The sequence below is a fragment of the Ptiloglossa arizonensis genome, chromosome 3 (assembly GCF_051014685.1).
Source record: "Ptiloglossa arizonensis isolate GNS036 chromosome 3, iyPtiAriz1_principal, whole genome shotgun sequence".
Classification (NCBI taxonomy): Eukaryota; Metazoa; Arthropoda; class Insecta; order Hymenoptera; family Colletidae; genus Ptiloglossa; species Ptiloglossa arizonensis.
The window spans coordinates 14,441,954-14,458,078 of record NC_135050.1 but is presented as its reverse complement, the minus strand read 5'-3'; the positions used below and the strand labels follow the sequence as shown (position 1 = coordinate 14,458,078).

At 39.1% G+C, this 16,125-nt stretch overlaps 1 protein-coding gene across 1 annotated transcript; it reads right to left on the bottom strand.

Moving 5' to 3' along the window:
• Window positions 1-10,094: 10,094 nt before the first annotated feature.
• Window positions 10,095-15,427, bottom strand: LOC143145043 (cytochrome P450 6k1-like). Its single transcript, XM_076308056.1, has 6 exons — window positions 15,406-15,427; window positions 14,311-14,838; window positions 13,449-13,820; window positions 12,783-12,967; window positions 11,671-11,959; window positions 10,095-10,261 (listed from the first exon to the last, which is right to left on the bottom strand). The coding sequence occupies exons 2-6, from the start codon at window positions 14,825-14,827 to the stop codon at window positions 10,095-10,097; spliced, it is 1,530 nt and encodes a 509-aa protein (XP_076164171.1). The 5' UTR covers window positions 14,828-14,838; window positions 15,406-15,427.
• Between the last annotated feature and the right edge of the window lie 698 nt (window positions 15,428-16,125).

Here is a 16,125-nt window from a genome sequence, read left to right as displayed (position 1 = left end):
TCGTGATCAGTTCGTCCATAGCGCATCATCGCACACGTGTTTCTCAGCCTCGACACAATTAGTTCTCTAACGGCGTCTCGCTTTTTTCATTTTTAGATGTTTATATTTTTATACTCCACCAGTGTGTCTGTACGGCGATTAAAAACCGCATGTATTGTTGAACTCTAGTCTTACGTTATTGTCTTCAGTACCCAAAACTCGTTTTGGGCATTCTTCGTTTTCTACGGCGATCGTAGAGCGGAAAGAAGAACCCCTGCATCCGCATCGCGCGAGCGACCCTCTGCATTCTGCGTAATGCTTGTTCGATTTTTCCCTTCGGAGCCCCGGGAAGAGATTCGTTCGAATTGTTAACGAACGCACGGTTAACGAACGTCGACTGTTTCGATGCACGTTTCGATAGATTCGCGTGGTAAACTACGGGGGTGTGCGCCGTCGGATGGAAATGTTTTGTCGCGCGGTTGCGTTACGAAAAGTGCTCCGTTCGAAAGTTACAACGAAAGTACACAATGCGAAAGAATCGACGACGAGTTGTACTCAAACGGTACGGAACGAGAATACAAACATCTCCCCACAGAGCTCCCATCCCATGGATCCATCGAACGAGTTCTTACAGCGATCTACGATACTTTACCACGTCGCTTCGATTCGCAACAATTGATCCCATACTTATCGATACTTTTGCGCAACTATTTCCACGATTACGATTCTGTGCCTCGATTCGGGGAAGATTCTCAAACGCCAAATTAAGTAGAGGGTTTCATTCGTGTTTCGTATTTTTATTCTAACCGCTCGATGGAACATTTTTCCAAGCACGTTTGTAGAATATTTTCGTCTTACGTTCGGTCATAGCGTGTCGGTAATATTTATACAGAAATCTATCGAATACTCGGTAAGGTGATACATGGTTTATTCGTTTTTCGAGGTGAAAGTTGTTCGTTTTTTCTCGACTTTAACTATGTATCTCTTATAGTCGTTTTGCAGCTGTTGCCAATGTTTCTTTTTATTTTTAAAATGCAATCACCTTGAGTATCAATTTGTAGCGAAATCATTCTTGCAAACAGAATGCTGTTTCCCGATCCTATATTTAGTATCCCAAGTTCCGGATGGTTTACTCGATAGGTATCGCATCGAATGGGATTCTATAGCTCGTTAATTCCAAGAGTTTCGAAATAGTCTTATTCCACGTGTGCGACTTATTTCATCACGAAGATTCATCCTTTCTTTGCCGCAACACTAATTACAGTAATTTGCATACATTATTAAAATACATTCGTTCGACTTCATCGTTACACCGTTAGAATTCCAACTCTTGTCGAGACGGTAATCTTTCGCGAGAGAAGGTCATTTTGCTTGAAAAATGATTAAATACACTGCGCACCGCGATACAAATCTCTCGCGTAATCTTTTAAGAAAATTCCCTGAATCTCGAAACAGATCGTTTCGATGATCGGACCTGTCAATCTCGGAATAAATATTGTTCTCTTATCTCATTTTACGAAACACCTTCGATAACGAACATCGCGTTATACGCAATCGCGACCGGCAAAATTTCAAATTACACGATACGACAACCATTCGTACGAATCGGAATTACACAGAGTGTCCAACAAGCTCCCGCGTGAACCGCGCTGTACCTGTTCTATGGCTACACGTAAGACGAAAATGTACTTCGTTCTGAAAAATTCACTTTCTATTCGCGGTTGACGAATAAATTTTCAGACAGGGGAGTAGATACTCGTTCGAACATCGTACGAACGATGGCGCGGTGATTTTAAAATTTACTCGAAGTATCCGTTACCACGGATATTCGTTCGAAGTACCTAATAAATCGTTACTCGAAACAGCTACCGTTCCGATGAAATCGATTTCGGATATACATATATAAACGATTCCTGTTTCTCGTTTCTATTCGAAATAAAATTTGCCCGGGAACGTGGAAAAACCCCCTGGCCTCGATTCGGATGCATCCGTCGTATCGACGAATCTCTTCCCGGCGGCGTTCAGGATTTGCGCGAATATTTTCACTCCAATCTCTTCCCACGTCGGATATGAAATCTCACCGCGCGAATCTTTCCACCCCGTGGAAGCTCGTCGATATCTCGAACCGTTTATAGAGGATCGGAGAAAGTGATCGACGAATGTGAGATACGCAACGGTGTCTTCGCGAGCGAGCGAGCGAGCTACGTCGAACCATAATAACGTTGTATACACGCTATAATATAAATTATTAAACTTCCAGCGGTACGAGCGAAAAAAGTATTTGCTCGCGTCCCGACGGAACGTCGTTCCGCGTTTCCGTCCTCGGAACGATCGCCCGCCCGTGTCGGAACAATTTCGAACGTACGACGTCCATCGTCGACGAACCAACCGCAACCGACCGGACCGTCAAATGCTTTTTTCGTTCTATCGCTCACTGTCTGTGCCTGACCTTTGTCAATATTTATTTGTCTCTTCCTAGACAGTAAATCGATTTATCCGTTGGATAATATCGAACGGCTACGGGGCGAGTTTTTCTATTCTATTCGGACCATCTTGCCGACAATCGAAACTTTCCAATATACGTCGGTGTTGCTGTCGAGCGCGATTATCGATCGCGAGAGAAACGGAAAAAAAAAAAAATTAAATCAACGATAATCGAAAAGAGTACGAAAGAAAGAAAAAAGAAGAAAAAAAAAACGAAAAGAAAAGAAAAGAAAAAAAAGAAAGAAAGAATCATCGAGACCTCGATTCCCAATGGAGGAACCAGGTGGCTCGAGGTGGAACCGAGGAGAAGAGGAAACGGAAACCCGACGGTCCAACGGTGTCGTAGAGAGCTACGGCATCGCGTAGTTTCTACTCGTCAATTGATCGTTTATCCGCGCCCGAGGTAATTTCTTCGTGTTCCAATTATTCTCGTCAATTACGTAAGAGCGTAATCGATCCGAAAGGTTTTTTCTCCCGGCGGAGAGGACGATCGCGATGATATACGGGGCGCGGGGCGCGGGGCGCGGGGCGACGCGTGCTCCTGGAATTCCATGGAACCCGGTCTCCGATCGCGGTTCGAGTTCCTTGTCCGCAGCCACCGTGTTCCCGGTGTTTCGTCGCCCAATCAACCCCCACCCTCCCTCGTCACCGCGAAGCGAAGTTAATTAGCGTTTAAGGAATCGATCGTCGAACGGAACGCTCGGACGTGACCGATTGCTGAATCGAAACGCCGAGGCGAACCTTTCTCCTCGCTTCTTCGATCATTATCGTGCGGGTCAAGGCGAATTTAGACCAGTTTTTATGTGTATCTCGGTTCGTGAACGATTCGTTCACAGTGGCTGTGCATCGAACGTGAATAACCGAGCGTTTACACGATCTCAACGGTTGAATTCGGAGACTTGTACCGATACACGAATTACCGGTATTAAATACCGATATTTTTCGGTTACGTTCCCGGTTACGAGGATTACCCTGTAAAAGAAACCGTAAAAGAGAAATATCGGTCGGAGGTAAATATTTCGGTTTACGTTTCGTTAAAAGTTTGACGATCTTTCAAAGTAACGGTTAAAAACTACAGATGTCGGCACGTTGATAATCTTGGTAGTATTGCGCTAAACTAAATACGATTACTGACATTTTCGTACTTTTCGTTCATTTTGTTAGATTTCTCGGAAACCTTTTTATTATTGGGGCCAATTAATTGTAGATAATTTGCGCAATGATTGCGATTCAAGAGACTAATACGATATTTGAATTATTGTATGAATATCGGGAAATACCGGTATTTTATTTCAATTTTTCGTACGCGTATTTCGGTACTATATCGGTTTGAATATTGCTTTGGTGACATAATACTGGTTTCTGGTTGAATTCATTTTAGTAGCTTTTGTATTGTCAATTCGGATGGTTATCACTCGACCTTCCACAGGTGTTCACTCGTTTTACAGACAATTTTAGACTTCTCACTGTCGCTTTATTATGGATGGATCGTCCACGGATGGACATTCAATTCGTCAAAAGTAGAACTCGGCTCTACTTCGTACACTTTGCCTGTTCGTTTTGGAGGAAATGCGCATGAAAATAATATTTACACATTTCACTGTGATCGAATCATCCACGAACACACATCCAAAGTGAAAAGCTTAAATCGATATTCAATTACGATCCAGTATCGATGGAGATCGATTTTACGGATCGATCGCGAAGATGCATGATTTTTCGGTGGACAACGAGATCGTGGAGTGTATCGAGATTCTCGATTGCAATGAACCTGGATGCACCGAACTCGGATGCACCGAACTCGGATGCACCGAACTCGGATGCACTGAAACAAAGAAATTTTGATTTTTGACCGAAGTGTTCTGTTCGAAGTACGAGTCAGAATTTGAGTCGAAGGTTGATTATGTTTAACGGATCGTGTATAGAATGATTTCTAATTGCAACGCTTCGGGGGATAAATTTAAATTAATTGCGCAACGCGTCGAAGAATTTGTGCCGAGTACAAATTTTCTTTCACTCGATATAATTTTTTTCTCTGGAACAAAATATTTTTTAAAGCGTGAAACAGGTACGTTGAAATATAGATGCCAAGAATTGTTTGGTATTATTTTTTTTTTAAGATAAAAAATAATATGGTACCATAAAATGGTGCGTGGTTTGAAAAATATTTTGGAAAAATTGAGAACTTAGATTAAAGAATTATTTTCCGAGATATCACGAGTTAACGAAAAGTGAAAAATACTAATCCGATATAATGTATACTACTGTTATAATTTTTGTTTACCACTGTTGAGTCGAAATATTAAACGTTCCATGAATACACTCTTGTTCCTTCTATTAGGAGCGACATAACTTAAGGACTCTCTTCAATTGATATCCGAAAGAATAAAGTCTGTCGATGTTCCTTCTCAAAATATTGACGAGCAATTCAAAATCATTCTATACAATATATGGAAACGACTGTACACTTTGAATACATTGGATATCTTTTAACCTCGTACGAGTCCTTATTAGAAATTATTTATTTATTTAAATATCTCGAGAACGGGTCGCTTCGTGGGATACTTCGTATTTATTTCAAAGCATACTTAACATCGTTCGAGAATTCTAACGTTATTCGATAACGATTCTTTCTTCGGGTATTTAAGTATTAATTGTTGTCCGATGTGGTCTCGCAGAGGTATGGAAACCAACGTTCGAATACATATCATTGGCTTTCCCGCGAGAGGGAACGCGAAAATTCGTGGCCTCGAAGTCAGAAATTAAACGTTCGCTGTCGTTCCCATATTTATGGTCCCTAGTGTGCATCGCGTTCGCGGTGTCTACAGGAAGCCCAATATCGGTTTCAGCGGCGAAAGCGTTAATAAAAGAGTCTGGCGATACCAATTACCGAAATATATGGGTGAAAACGTTCTCTCGTGAATAGTTTGCGTGCCAGAGAATTTTAGCCACGCACACGGTCGTGCAATTGTTCAGTGGGGGAGACTGTTTTTTCTTTGTCTCTGGTATTTCCTCGCATCTGGATTGTTGCTCGTGTGAAGCATCTTTGAGGAATACGAGACACAATATTCGGTATTTCGAAAATTAAACGAACGCGAATCGAATACGAAGGCGCGACAGTATTTCGAATAGTAAATGACAAATCACATTGGAGACATATATTTATTTCGAGTCGTGCGTACTCACGATACGAATTGAATAATCAGACGCTGCGAGCAATATTTTACTACAAAGCCTGTAATGAACTTGACGGCGGTAGAACCCCGCGGGGTACAATACATCCTATTAGATCCGAGTGGATATATTATTTTGTAATTAATCTTTTGGTCGTGTCGTAATTTTGACGAAATCGCCGCCTAGGGAGCGATGCAACACTGCGTTCGAAATAAACAAGCGAAGACCAGCGACCGAATGTGACGCGGTGAGCTTGAATTTAATCGACGTATTTACAGTATGTGTACCATAGCATTCGGTGGTCAGAAGATTAATTATCGTAGAATTGTTATTTTACAATAATTCTACCGTCCTTTAACCGATGTCACGATCTTCGCGCAAGAAAATTAATTATTATAGGATTGTTATTCTTCAAAATGCCTCCTACCGTCCTTTAATCGATCTCACGATCATTGCGCAAGAAAATTAATTATTATGGAATTCTTATTTTTAAAAATGCCTACTAGCGTCCTCCAATCGATGTCACAATCTCTGCGCAAATTCTTCGCTCAGAGACTCGTTAGAGAAACAATTTAATTGTTTCTGATTATCGAGTACCAATTGGATCGCAGAGGAAAAATAAACAAAATCCAGCTGTACGAACGGGAAATGCAAATTCAACGCAACGCTGTGTAGACAACAATGTTGTTCGATTTAAAGAGCTGAAGAGATCACAGAATCGCTGTTAGCCAACTTTACAGCTACGATGCTGAAGAAATGACACATGATACCGATTAAAGCCGAGTATCGTTCAAAGAGTCACGAGGAACTCTGATTTTACGCAATGAGATTAATTTCGAGCGAAGGAGTCGTCAAATATATTTTCATTTCGCGATAAGAAATACACGTAGCCTTCTCAAAATTGACAGAAATACCTCAATCCCCACATTTGATCTCCTTGATTCAATTATTTCAAATCAATGTAATATTTAAAGCACAGTTATCGATGTATCGAAATATCGTTATCTCGTGCATTGTTATTGAAATAATTAATTTTTGATTACAAAAATAACCAAGCGAGTTTTCTCATTAGAGTCGTATCTGCATTTTTATTTAGATACATTCGAGTTTCTGACATAAACATACAACAATCGTACAACGACTCGAACAAACAAATTCTTATCCAATTTTCGATCTTTGGTCGCAAAAATGTGTAAACAAGTTTTCTATTTAAAATCCTATATGTACTGTCATCAACGTTTGTTCAACAGTTTCGTACAAATATATTACCATGAAACGTATCCATTTTGATATTAAAATACAACACCATACACGAACACATTGTGATCCAATTTTTCGATTTTTTATCGCAAGAACGATCAATTTCCTTTCAAAAATCGTGTTCGTGTATCATCGATCGTTTAATCCCTTACAATTTACGAGACTTCGCTCGATGCAACCGTTGCAATTGCGACATCACTCCGCGCGACACGAAAGAAAGTTTCGTCCGTCGTTTCTCCTGCCTCTTTGTTTCTCATTTACTATTCAAAATACGATTTCGCGTGACCATATAAAAACGACGGGGGCACCGCAATAAACTGGACGATATCACGTTAACACGCACGATAAAGATTAACGGGGCAGCAACGGGGAAAGCAACCTGCAATTACTGTAACGAAGGGATAGGTCGAGATGTACGAAGCGCACGAACAAAACGACTAGATACGTATAATGTATATTTACCTGGCGAGAAGAATTATGGAACGATGGACGCGAAATAACTGCTAAGCTCGCGGGCGAGTTAATCACGATATTATAAACGATAAATTGTATAGTTATGTGTGTAAGAATACCGTGAAAGAAGGATCCAAGCGCGCCGATCTGTTCGCTGCTCGGTGACGGTGATCGATCGATGATTGGTGGATCATCGTTCGGAGAAAACGATCGAGAAACGTCAAGTGTTCGATCGTTGCGATCGTGTTTCGAACGAATAATTCCGATCCGCGCACATTGTAATCGACACTTTGCGATTCCGTGACGCGATGTGCAAAGAGAAAGATACGTTTGGAGAATGCAACGGAAGCGAGAGGTTCGACTCAGGAATGCGAGTAACATTTTCCGACCCTCGTGTTTTCGGAGAATAGTGAATTCCTCCTGCAAGATTTTCCAAAGAACGATGCGCAAGAATAATTTGGTAACCCCTCGATAATACAGCTATGAATTTGTTTCTAGAATGAACGAAATTCGATGATGGGTAAGACCGTAAACTGAGAACTTCTATATTTCTCATTATATTTTTATTGGAGTATATTATCAACGGATTGGCGAGAATCTCCCTATAAAAATGAAATCAAAAATGGCCGTATTCGAAACACTTTCACTTACGTGTTATACAAAAAATTTCTAGAATACTTTCCACTTCTTACAATTAAAAAAAAATCCGAACGAAAGTATGTTTGATCTCATTTTGATCTCTGGAGCGTATCACCTATTCGTCGATAATACTCATAAAAGTATTGTGAGAAATGTTAAAGTATTTTGTTTAAATTATTGACTGTCACACCGATACATGTGTGATACCTCTTTGAAGTTCGGCTGGATGTATTTTAAATCGACAGTTGCTCGAGCCGAAGAACGTAAACAGTGGTGGGGACGATTCGGTATGTTTTACAGAGGGACAAGCACGACGTTTTATCGAGGGGTTACTATGCTCGAGTAGTTGAAGGATCTACTGAAATTGTCAATCACTCGAAAACTTGGCGGGAACGATTTGGTACGTTTTATAGAGGGACAAATGCGACGTTTTATCGAGGATCTACTGAAATTGTCAATCACTGAAAGACTTAACACACGTTACGGTACAGGATGTAATTCATGATAGAATCGAATGGACAATAGCGGGTTTTCAGAAGCTAGAACGAACTATCTTCAAACGCTATATTTTCTCGAAAATTTATCGCAAAAAGAATGCAAACCTTGTGTGTTTCAAAAGTCAGACATTGGTTACATTCGTAATAAAAATTTCACGAGTTGAGTTAGGTTCGCCTTACGTTCGACTTAGATCCGAGTCAGATCAATGTTCTAAATATTTCAAAGGCAGATCCTTCATCACCGACCCTGTTTTGCACTCCAAAATACAATATTCTTCTCGATAAGCGAAACGGTATCACCCTTTCTACTGTGGCTTTATCCTTATTTACTCTTGGGTATGCTTCATTCTCCTCGTGTCTAAAAATAAATGGTATCTAAAAATCGTCAACTTCCATCTCTAATTGAACAAAAGCGGTCTCGATCGCAATCAGCTGAAACGATAATACCGTAAAATGATTTTCACCGCTCGTTTGAACACTCTACGATCCATCCAACTTAATTTGGTGTAAAGAAATTCTTACATCGGACCTCTTGTCATCGAAATATATTTAACGATGTTGTGTTATTCCACCGTAAGCGTTTTCCATGGTTTCCACACGATCCACAGAATGAACGTGTTCGACGAGCACAGTGATCACGCACGATCGAATATGAATTATCCGTCGATTGTAGAATTACGACAGATGTATTCGGTTGTCGTGGGTGGTTTGACAACGTAGTTAACTGTGTATGGCGACCACTGTCACCGAGCAATGCCCACGAACGAGATGCCGGGATACCATTCAACCGCGGTATCCGTCATTCCATTTGATTCCAAGGTGTCGTACTAATATATTACAGAGATTCGATTGTAAGTAAACGGTCGGTCGCGCGCTGGCCGGTTAGTCTCTTTTGTAAATGAGAATAAGTGAATGAAATAAATATGTGTACGTCACCGCGTAAACGAAAGACGAATTATGTGTTTCCTACATGCACGTGTCTTTTCAGAGCTTCGATGAAACGGAGGAGTGAAAATACACGTTCCACGAGCAGCGAACTTCTTCGAGTTTGTACACGGTGTCGTCTTGTAAGTATATTTTACGTTTTAAAAGGACTAGGAGTACACGTCACGAACGGAGACCAAATGGTGAGTCAAGTGTACAAAGAACCTCTCGATCGAATTGAAATTTGCAGAGGTAACCGTGATGGTTAAACCACCTTCTTCGCTATCATGTTCTCCGGGCACGAAGTTTCAGGATCGGATGGAACTCGTCTCGAAGTATGATAAATTTAAAAAATATAAATTTCCACGAAACGACATCACAATTTTAAGAATCCTTCGAAATACGAGTAGTGTCAACGACTCTGATATTCACCGGATACGTAGTTTCAAAATCGAACGAAATATTCTTTGAAAAAGAATGTTTGATCGAGGAACTTTTTTGGAACACTTACTTCACGATTTCAAGAATTCGCAACATTTTGAAAGGTGTTGAACGAGAAGAAAATACAGGGAAGTAAATGAAATTGATTTTGTTCGGTATTAAATAATTTTAGTTTATTAAAATGTGTTATTTTACAAACAGAGAATTAGAAGATAATAGTAAAGCGATGGATTGACCATCTTCCTAGCTGATCTTCATCAGGTTCAGATGCATACCTCCAACGGGTGTCGTGGTCATTCCCTTCGGATTCTGCCGTACCGGAATTGGTGTTTTCTTGCAAGGTGTCACTTCGTACTTACTCAGAACTTGGATGATTCCAAGTTTCGATTGCATAAGTCCCATTCGAAAACCTGAAATACGATTCACCTTGTTAAAGATGCAGCTCTCACTTTACGACACGTACGTAATTCCTGTAAACGTATGAATTCGATTCTGCTTGCATGTTTCACATGCAGAAGACAATTTTTCCTTTCGTCTTTTTAGAAATTTTACAAAATGGACTTTATTATTTTTTAACACGAGTTCAGTTACTTCGGATAGAAGTCGTTTTAAAAGAAAAATCGTGCGATGATATAACGTGATCTTATAATTAAGGAAGACGGAGATTTGTTTCGAGTGTTTCATTTGGTATCCATACATGTCGCTCATAAAAGTTCACCGTTGACAGTTTTTGAACAACGTAGCAACTTTTTCATAAGCACGGATTTAAAATGTGCATTAACTTTTCATATTTTTCTATAATGATTAAATTCACTTTGAGGTTGAAGTTAACACTCGAGTGGAATCAATAACTCTGTCTTATATTGACTTTGATAAAAATTTGTCCATAGATACTAATATTTACTAACACTCCGATCACTTAATATAATATATTGGTAGGCTATGAGAATAATCGTTTACCTTATCGTATTGGATTAAGTCGGAATTGTTTACAAATTTTAGTGATTTAGATAATCGACCGAGATACTGTGGTTAATAATTAACAATTCATAACGCGATTATGAAATATATTAAATATCTTAAGTATATACTAATCAGGGAACGCATTCGATAACAGGGTTGTACGTCGGCTCAATAACAAGTTATCCTTGAAACTTGATGCAATATCGATGATGCGTCAGAACGTATTTATTACCGTAATATAGCAACGATGATCCTAAAATTTGGAGACCTTCCGAGTTACAACGCGTTACACTAGTTGTAAGAGAAATTTTACGACCATCGAACAGTCTTTCGTACTAATACTTTTTTATACTTGTTTCCATTTACCAAAACAACGATGCTGTTAGAAATCATCAAGGGTGAAACTACGTTTCCAATTTAAAAAAAAACAATGTTGAAATATTAAGACGAAATTCGAGATACAAACTAAAATATCGTATCTTTCATCGTAACGAAATTCAAAAATTGTTAACAATTCCCGTAAAATTTACTTTTTGATTGGAACAGCTCATCGTTCTTAAAGTTTCTAAAAATTTCAATATTATTTAAAGCTGACTAATAGAACCGAAGAACCTTTATATTTCCCATATACACTAACGTTTTATCGTGAAAATTAACAGAAATATTACTCAAAGTGTATACTTCTAACACATGTACGAAACATCTATATTGAACGTTCGGTGTCGTCGACGAAAATTCTCAAACGTCAGCATTTTTTTTACTTCGAACAACAGTGTTCCGCATTAGAGCATAGGTAGATTAAAATGAAACGTAAGATTGATGCACCATTGAGATGAAATTTTCTAGATTTGCTTACCGATGCAAGTGTGAGGTCCTTCGCCAAAGGGAAAGTAGACGAAATTCGGTCTCTTCTGTTTGTTCTCATCCGTAAATCGTTCAGGGTCATATTTTTCCGGCTCGGGAAAGTATTCCGGATCGTTGTGCAATCCCATCATAGGGACGTAAACCGGAGTACCTTTCTCCAGCACCAGGTCAGAATCCGGCACCTTATAATCGGCGAGGCAGACGCGATCCAAAAACGCCAGTGGTGGATACCTGCGCAGAGTCTCCGAGACGACCATATCCAGATACGTTAGTGATTGTACCTGCGAAAAAATGTCATTCAATGTCCGTGAAAATAGGTATTTCCTTCGATCGTGTACAATTCATCGTATCCGTCCTTTCGTGTTTGTCTAACATTTTTTTACTTGTAGAGGGTGTCCCAAAGATTAGTCCTACATACTTGGGATACTTTGTTTTTAAGTATCTTCTAAAAGGAATACAGAGTGTCGATTCGTTCGTGCATATTATATATGAAATTTTACCAGTTAAACATGGAAAACTATATCGATCGTATAGCCATCTCTGTTCGCGATACAAATTTGAAATTTTTATAATGCATACGGATCGGTGTGTGCAGCTAATCGATGTCATGATTCTTTTATATCAAGCAGGGTGTTAACAAGCCTTTTAAAACTTGTATTCTATCATGCTTTTTTGACACTGCAGTAACAACTTTTCGTCAAAGTTAACGTAATCAATATGAGCTTTATCGCGTGATATTTTATAAAATTCAAAGTATTTTATAAAATTGAAATGATATTTCATAAATTTCATCATGAATAATGTTATTAATACACGTTCTTAGATTGTGTGATACTCGAAGGTAAACCTTTCATAACTGGAAAATAGCAAATGATTGGAACACGTTGTATATAAGACATTATTACACCGTGATGCTATTCACTTGTAAAGTATTCTGCATAACCAATTTCGAGAAATTATGCACCTGTTTCGAACTTTTAATGTGACTTTGGGCACGACACCTAGGTTTGTACAGAATGTTGATAGACCTAGTTTGTTAGTCGTAATACGTATCAGAATTAAGTTTCATTCACGGTTATGAACTCTACATCGTATACACTGTACCATTTCGTATGTAATGTTGCCTCCAGTTTCCTCCAGCGCGTCCAGAATCTCTTTTCTCAGAGTCCTTTGAATGTCCATATTCAAAGCAACCTCGTAAAGCGTGTAACACATAGTTGTGGAAGAAGTATCGAAACCAGCGCTGTAGAATATGACCGCCTGTGCCACCAAATCGTCACCGTTGAAAGCTGAAACGCGAATCGTCGAAATGTTAATTTTCACTCGAGAAAATCGCACACACACACACAGGAAAATGAACAATTTTTCACATATAAATAAACACAATTTTGTACGGAAAAATTTTCTTATCCTTCATGAATTCAATGTTTGAAGAATTCTTATTGAACTTATTCAATTTGAAAATATGTGAATGAAATTGAAGGAGCAATGTAAGATTTACAATGGTGTCGACGTTTTGGATTTATCACAGTGACGGGGAATGATTTTACGTTGATTCTCGAATCTCACGAAGCGACTCTATAATTACAGCGTGATACCGGTACACAGCAATTTTGTATTATTTTCATTTAGAGATTATCCTTCCGCAACTTTCGCACCGGATCGAAGTTGAAAGTTTCGAGAGCTCGAACAAAAGAGTGTTGCAAGAAAATCAATTGTATCGTGATATCTTTGAAACGATCTCCGAACGATCGAAGCATATGAACTTACTAAAGTCGCTTATATCGGTGTCGTGCTCGTGCTTCTGCTTCAGTTCTATCAGAAGATCGATGACATCGTTTCTTTTCTCTCCGGTTTGGATCCGATGGTTAACAATGTTCCAGAAAGTAGTACGTAGATAGTCGCTGGCCTCTTTGCCGAAGAAGATGGCACCGGTATACTTGGTTAAATGCGGCACGAAGAATATGATAAGAAGTTCCAAGCCACGAATAAGCTGGTAGTCAAATACTTTTTTACCGGCTTGCCGGAACGGTGCTTTCGGATCTCTCAACGAATTCACGTTCAGACCGAAAGCAGTAGTACCAATCATATCCGTGGTGAAACAACAACACATGTTCTTTATATCCATCTGCTTTGGAACGTCTGGAATAAAAATAAAGTCTTTACAATCGAATACTTTGCACAGGTTTCTTCTCACTCGTGCACCTTGGTGTTTAACTCAGCAATGACAGTTTCTCAACATTTTCAACGATAGCACCGAAGGCATTGATTAACACTTGAATCGCTTTTCGCTAAATTGCTTCTCTAAAAATCGAGTAGAAGGAAAGAGGAACGCATTCTAGAACGAGACTCGCATTACACGTGTGTCCAATAGCCAGGTTTCTTTTATTAAAGAATTATGAGGAAAAATCTCCCAAACCGTTCGTAATACTTTTCGGAAGATACAAAAAGAACGGACGAACGATAACATTAGCAATGGGGAAACTGATTCCCGCTGATTATACGAATTGAAGATAAAAATTCTTATCGTCCACTTTTCTGTTGTCGCGGAATTCATTCTTCGTAACTTGGACACAGGAGAAATTTAAGAGTCTTCGAGTATTCGTTTGAACGAGTTACGATTAAAACTTACTGAAATTCAATGATTCGAGGTAGTTGTCTAGATCCTTGGTAACCATAACCATCAGATCGAACATTTTCTTCAGTTTGCCACTGGTGAAGATCGGTGTCAGCTTCGAGCGAAGTATCCTCCATCCAGGATTCTTCATCTGAAAGAGGTTCGCGTATCCGAGACGGTCCTTCACGTTGGCCGAAGAGTATCTGTCGCTGAACGAGTTAAAGTCCTTCACCAAGATATGCTTTATGAGCTGAGGATCTCGTACGAGAAAAGACGGCTTGTCGAAAAGATAGAATCCCATGTAAGGTAATCCCTTGGATTCGCGGTACAGATCCCTGACGAATTCAGCTGGTGCTTTTTTCTGGAGGATACAGTCGCCGAAGTTTCCCAAAAATGGTGTCGGTGGGATCTCCATGATGCCTCGTTTGGCCCAATATTTGAATTTACGAGTCATGTACAGATAGGCAGCTATCATCAGGAACGTGATGAACATGATGCCATCGAGGCCCCAGTAGGGTGTTAGAATGGCCATCTTGCGTTTATCTGAAGAGCAAAGACTTTCGTTGTACCCCTAGAGTTGCTAGACATCCGTTTCACAGAACACGAGAAACTGTTTTTTTTTTATTTTAACAGATAGATCAAGAGATTTTCACAGAAAATTGGAACGATACAAGTTTATAACGAGAAATGAAGGAGGGTGACTCGGAGAGATTCTATTTGATTTTCGAAGACAAGGAGTTATGAGAATCTGACGAGACGAAGGCACAATTCATTCGGAGGAAATAATCGTTTTGGTAAAATAATGAAGAGCGTTATTATTATATCTTTGCAACACGAAGGGTGTCATAATTAATTTTAATTCAATAGAGAACATGTAAGAATGGATAAGGTTGATTGGACATTTTTCTCGGTAATTTTGAAGTTGAATCTTTAAGCAAACACAATTTCATCGACTTTTCGAACTTGAAGCTAACAATTTAGAAACTCGTTTATAATTCCAATGCTTTACGAGGACGCAAACCGATTTAAAATCTATTTCTTTGGGGCAACGGAAATATCTTAAATGTATGAACAATGATTGCAACTCGACAGGCAATAATTTTACTTTACACTTTTTCCTAACGCTTTGACGTTAATCAATCGTAAATGAAGACTACTGTTTCCTGATCTGGCTGAAGTTGTTTTAAGGCCTAATTCTCAAACTGAACTGAACACTCAACGAGATATTAAATTCTGCCAATGTATCTATCTCGCAAATGTTCCCATGACCCTCGATATCAATTTTGTTTCTTATGATGGATCGCATAAGTGGTGCGTATGCGATTTATCAGACAGTAGATTGGTCGATGCAGAGTGTACAAGGATATAAAATCGGTATCGCCTGAGTGATAATCGATTAATAATATAGAATTGACAAATCGTCATCAAATATCAGCTCAATCATATTGATAGATAACGGATCAGGAAATTCAACGCTAAGAAGCACGAAAATCTGAAAATTTGCTCATTAACCAATAAATAAGTCGTCGAATAACTTTTGGCAGTATGTCGAGTTGTCAAATCTCTGCTACATTTGATTTCAAGCTTGGATACTCCTAATAGATGCATATTTTTATCGAAAACTATGAGCCGTACATTTATTATGACGTTTATAAATGTACGTTATTTATATTGAGACGTACCTTATTACGTATATTTTTAATATGGACACATTTAAACATTTCGTAAGATAATTATTGTATCGGTGTCCATATTTATCTGTGGTTGAACAGTCGATCGACATTTGTACGTAAATCGATACTGTTATCCGAAACGTGTTTTTCGAGCCGT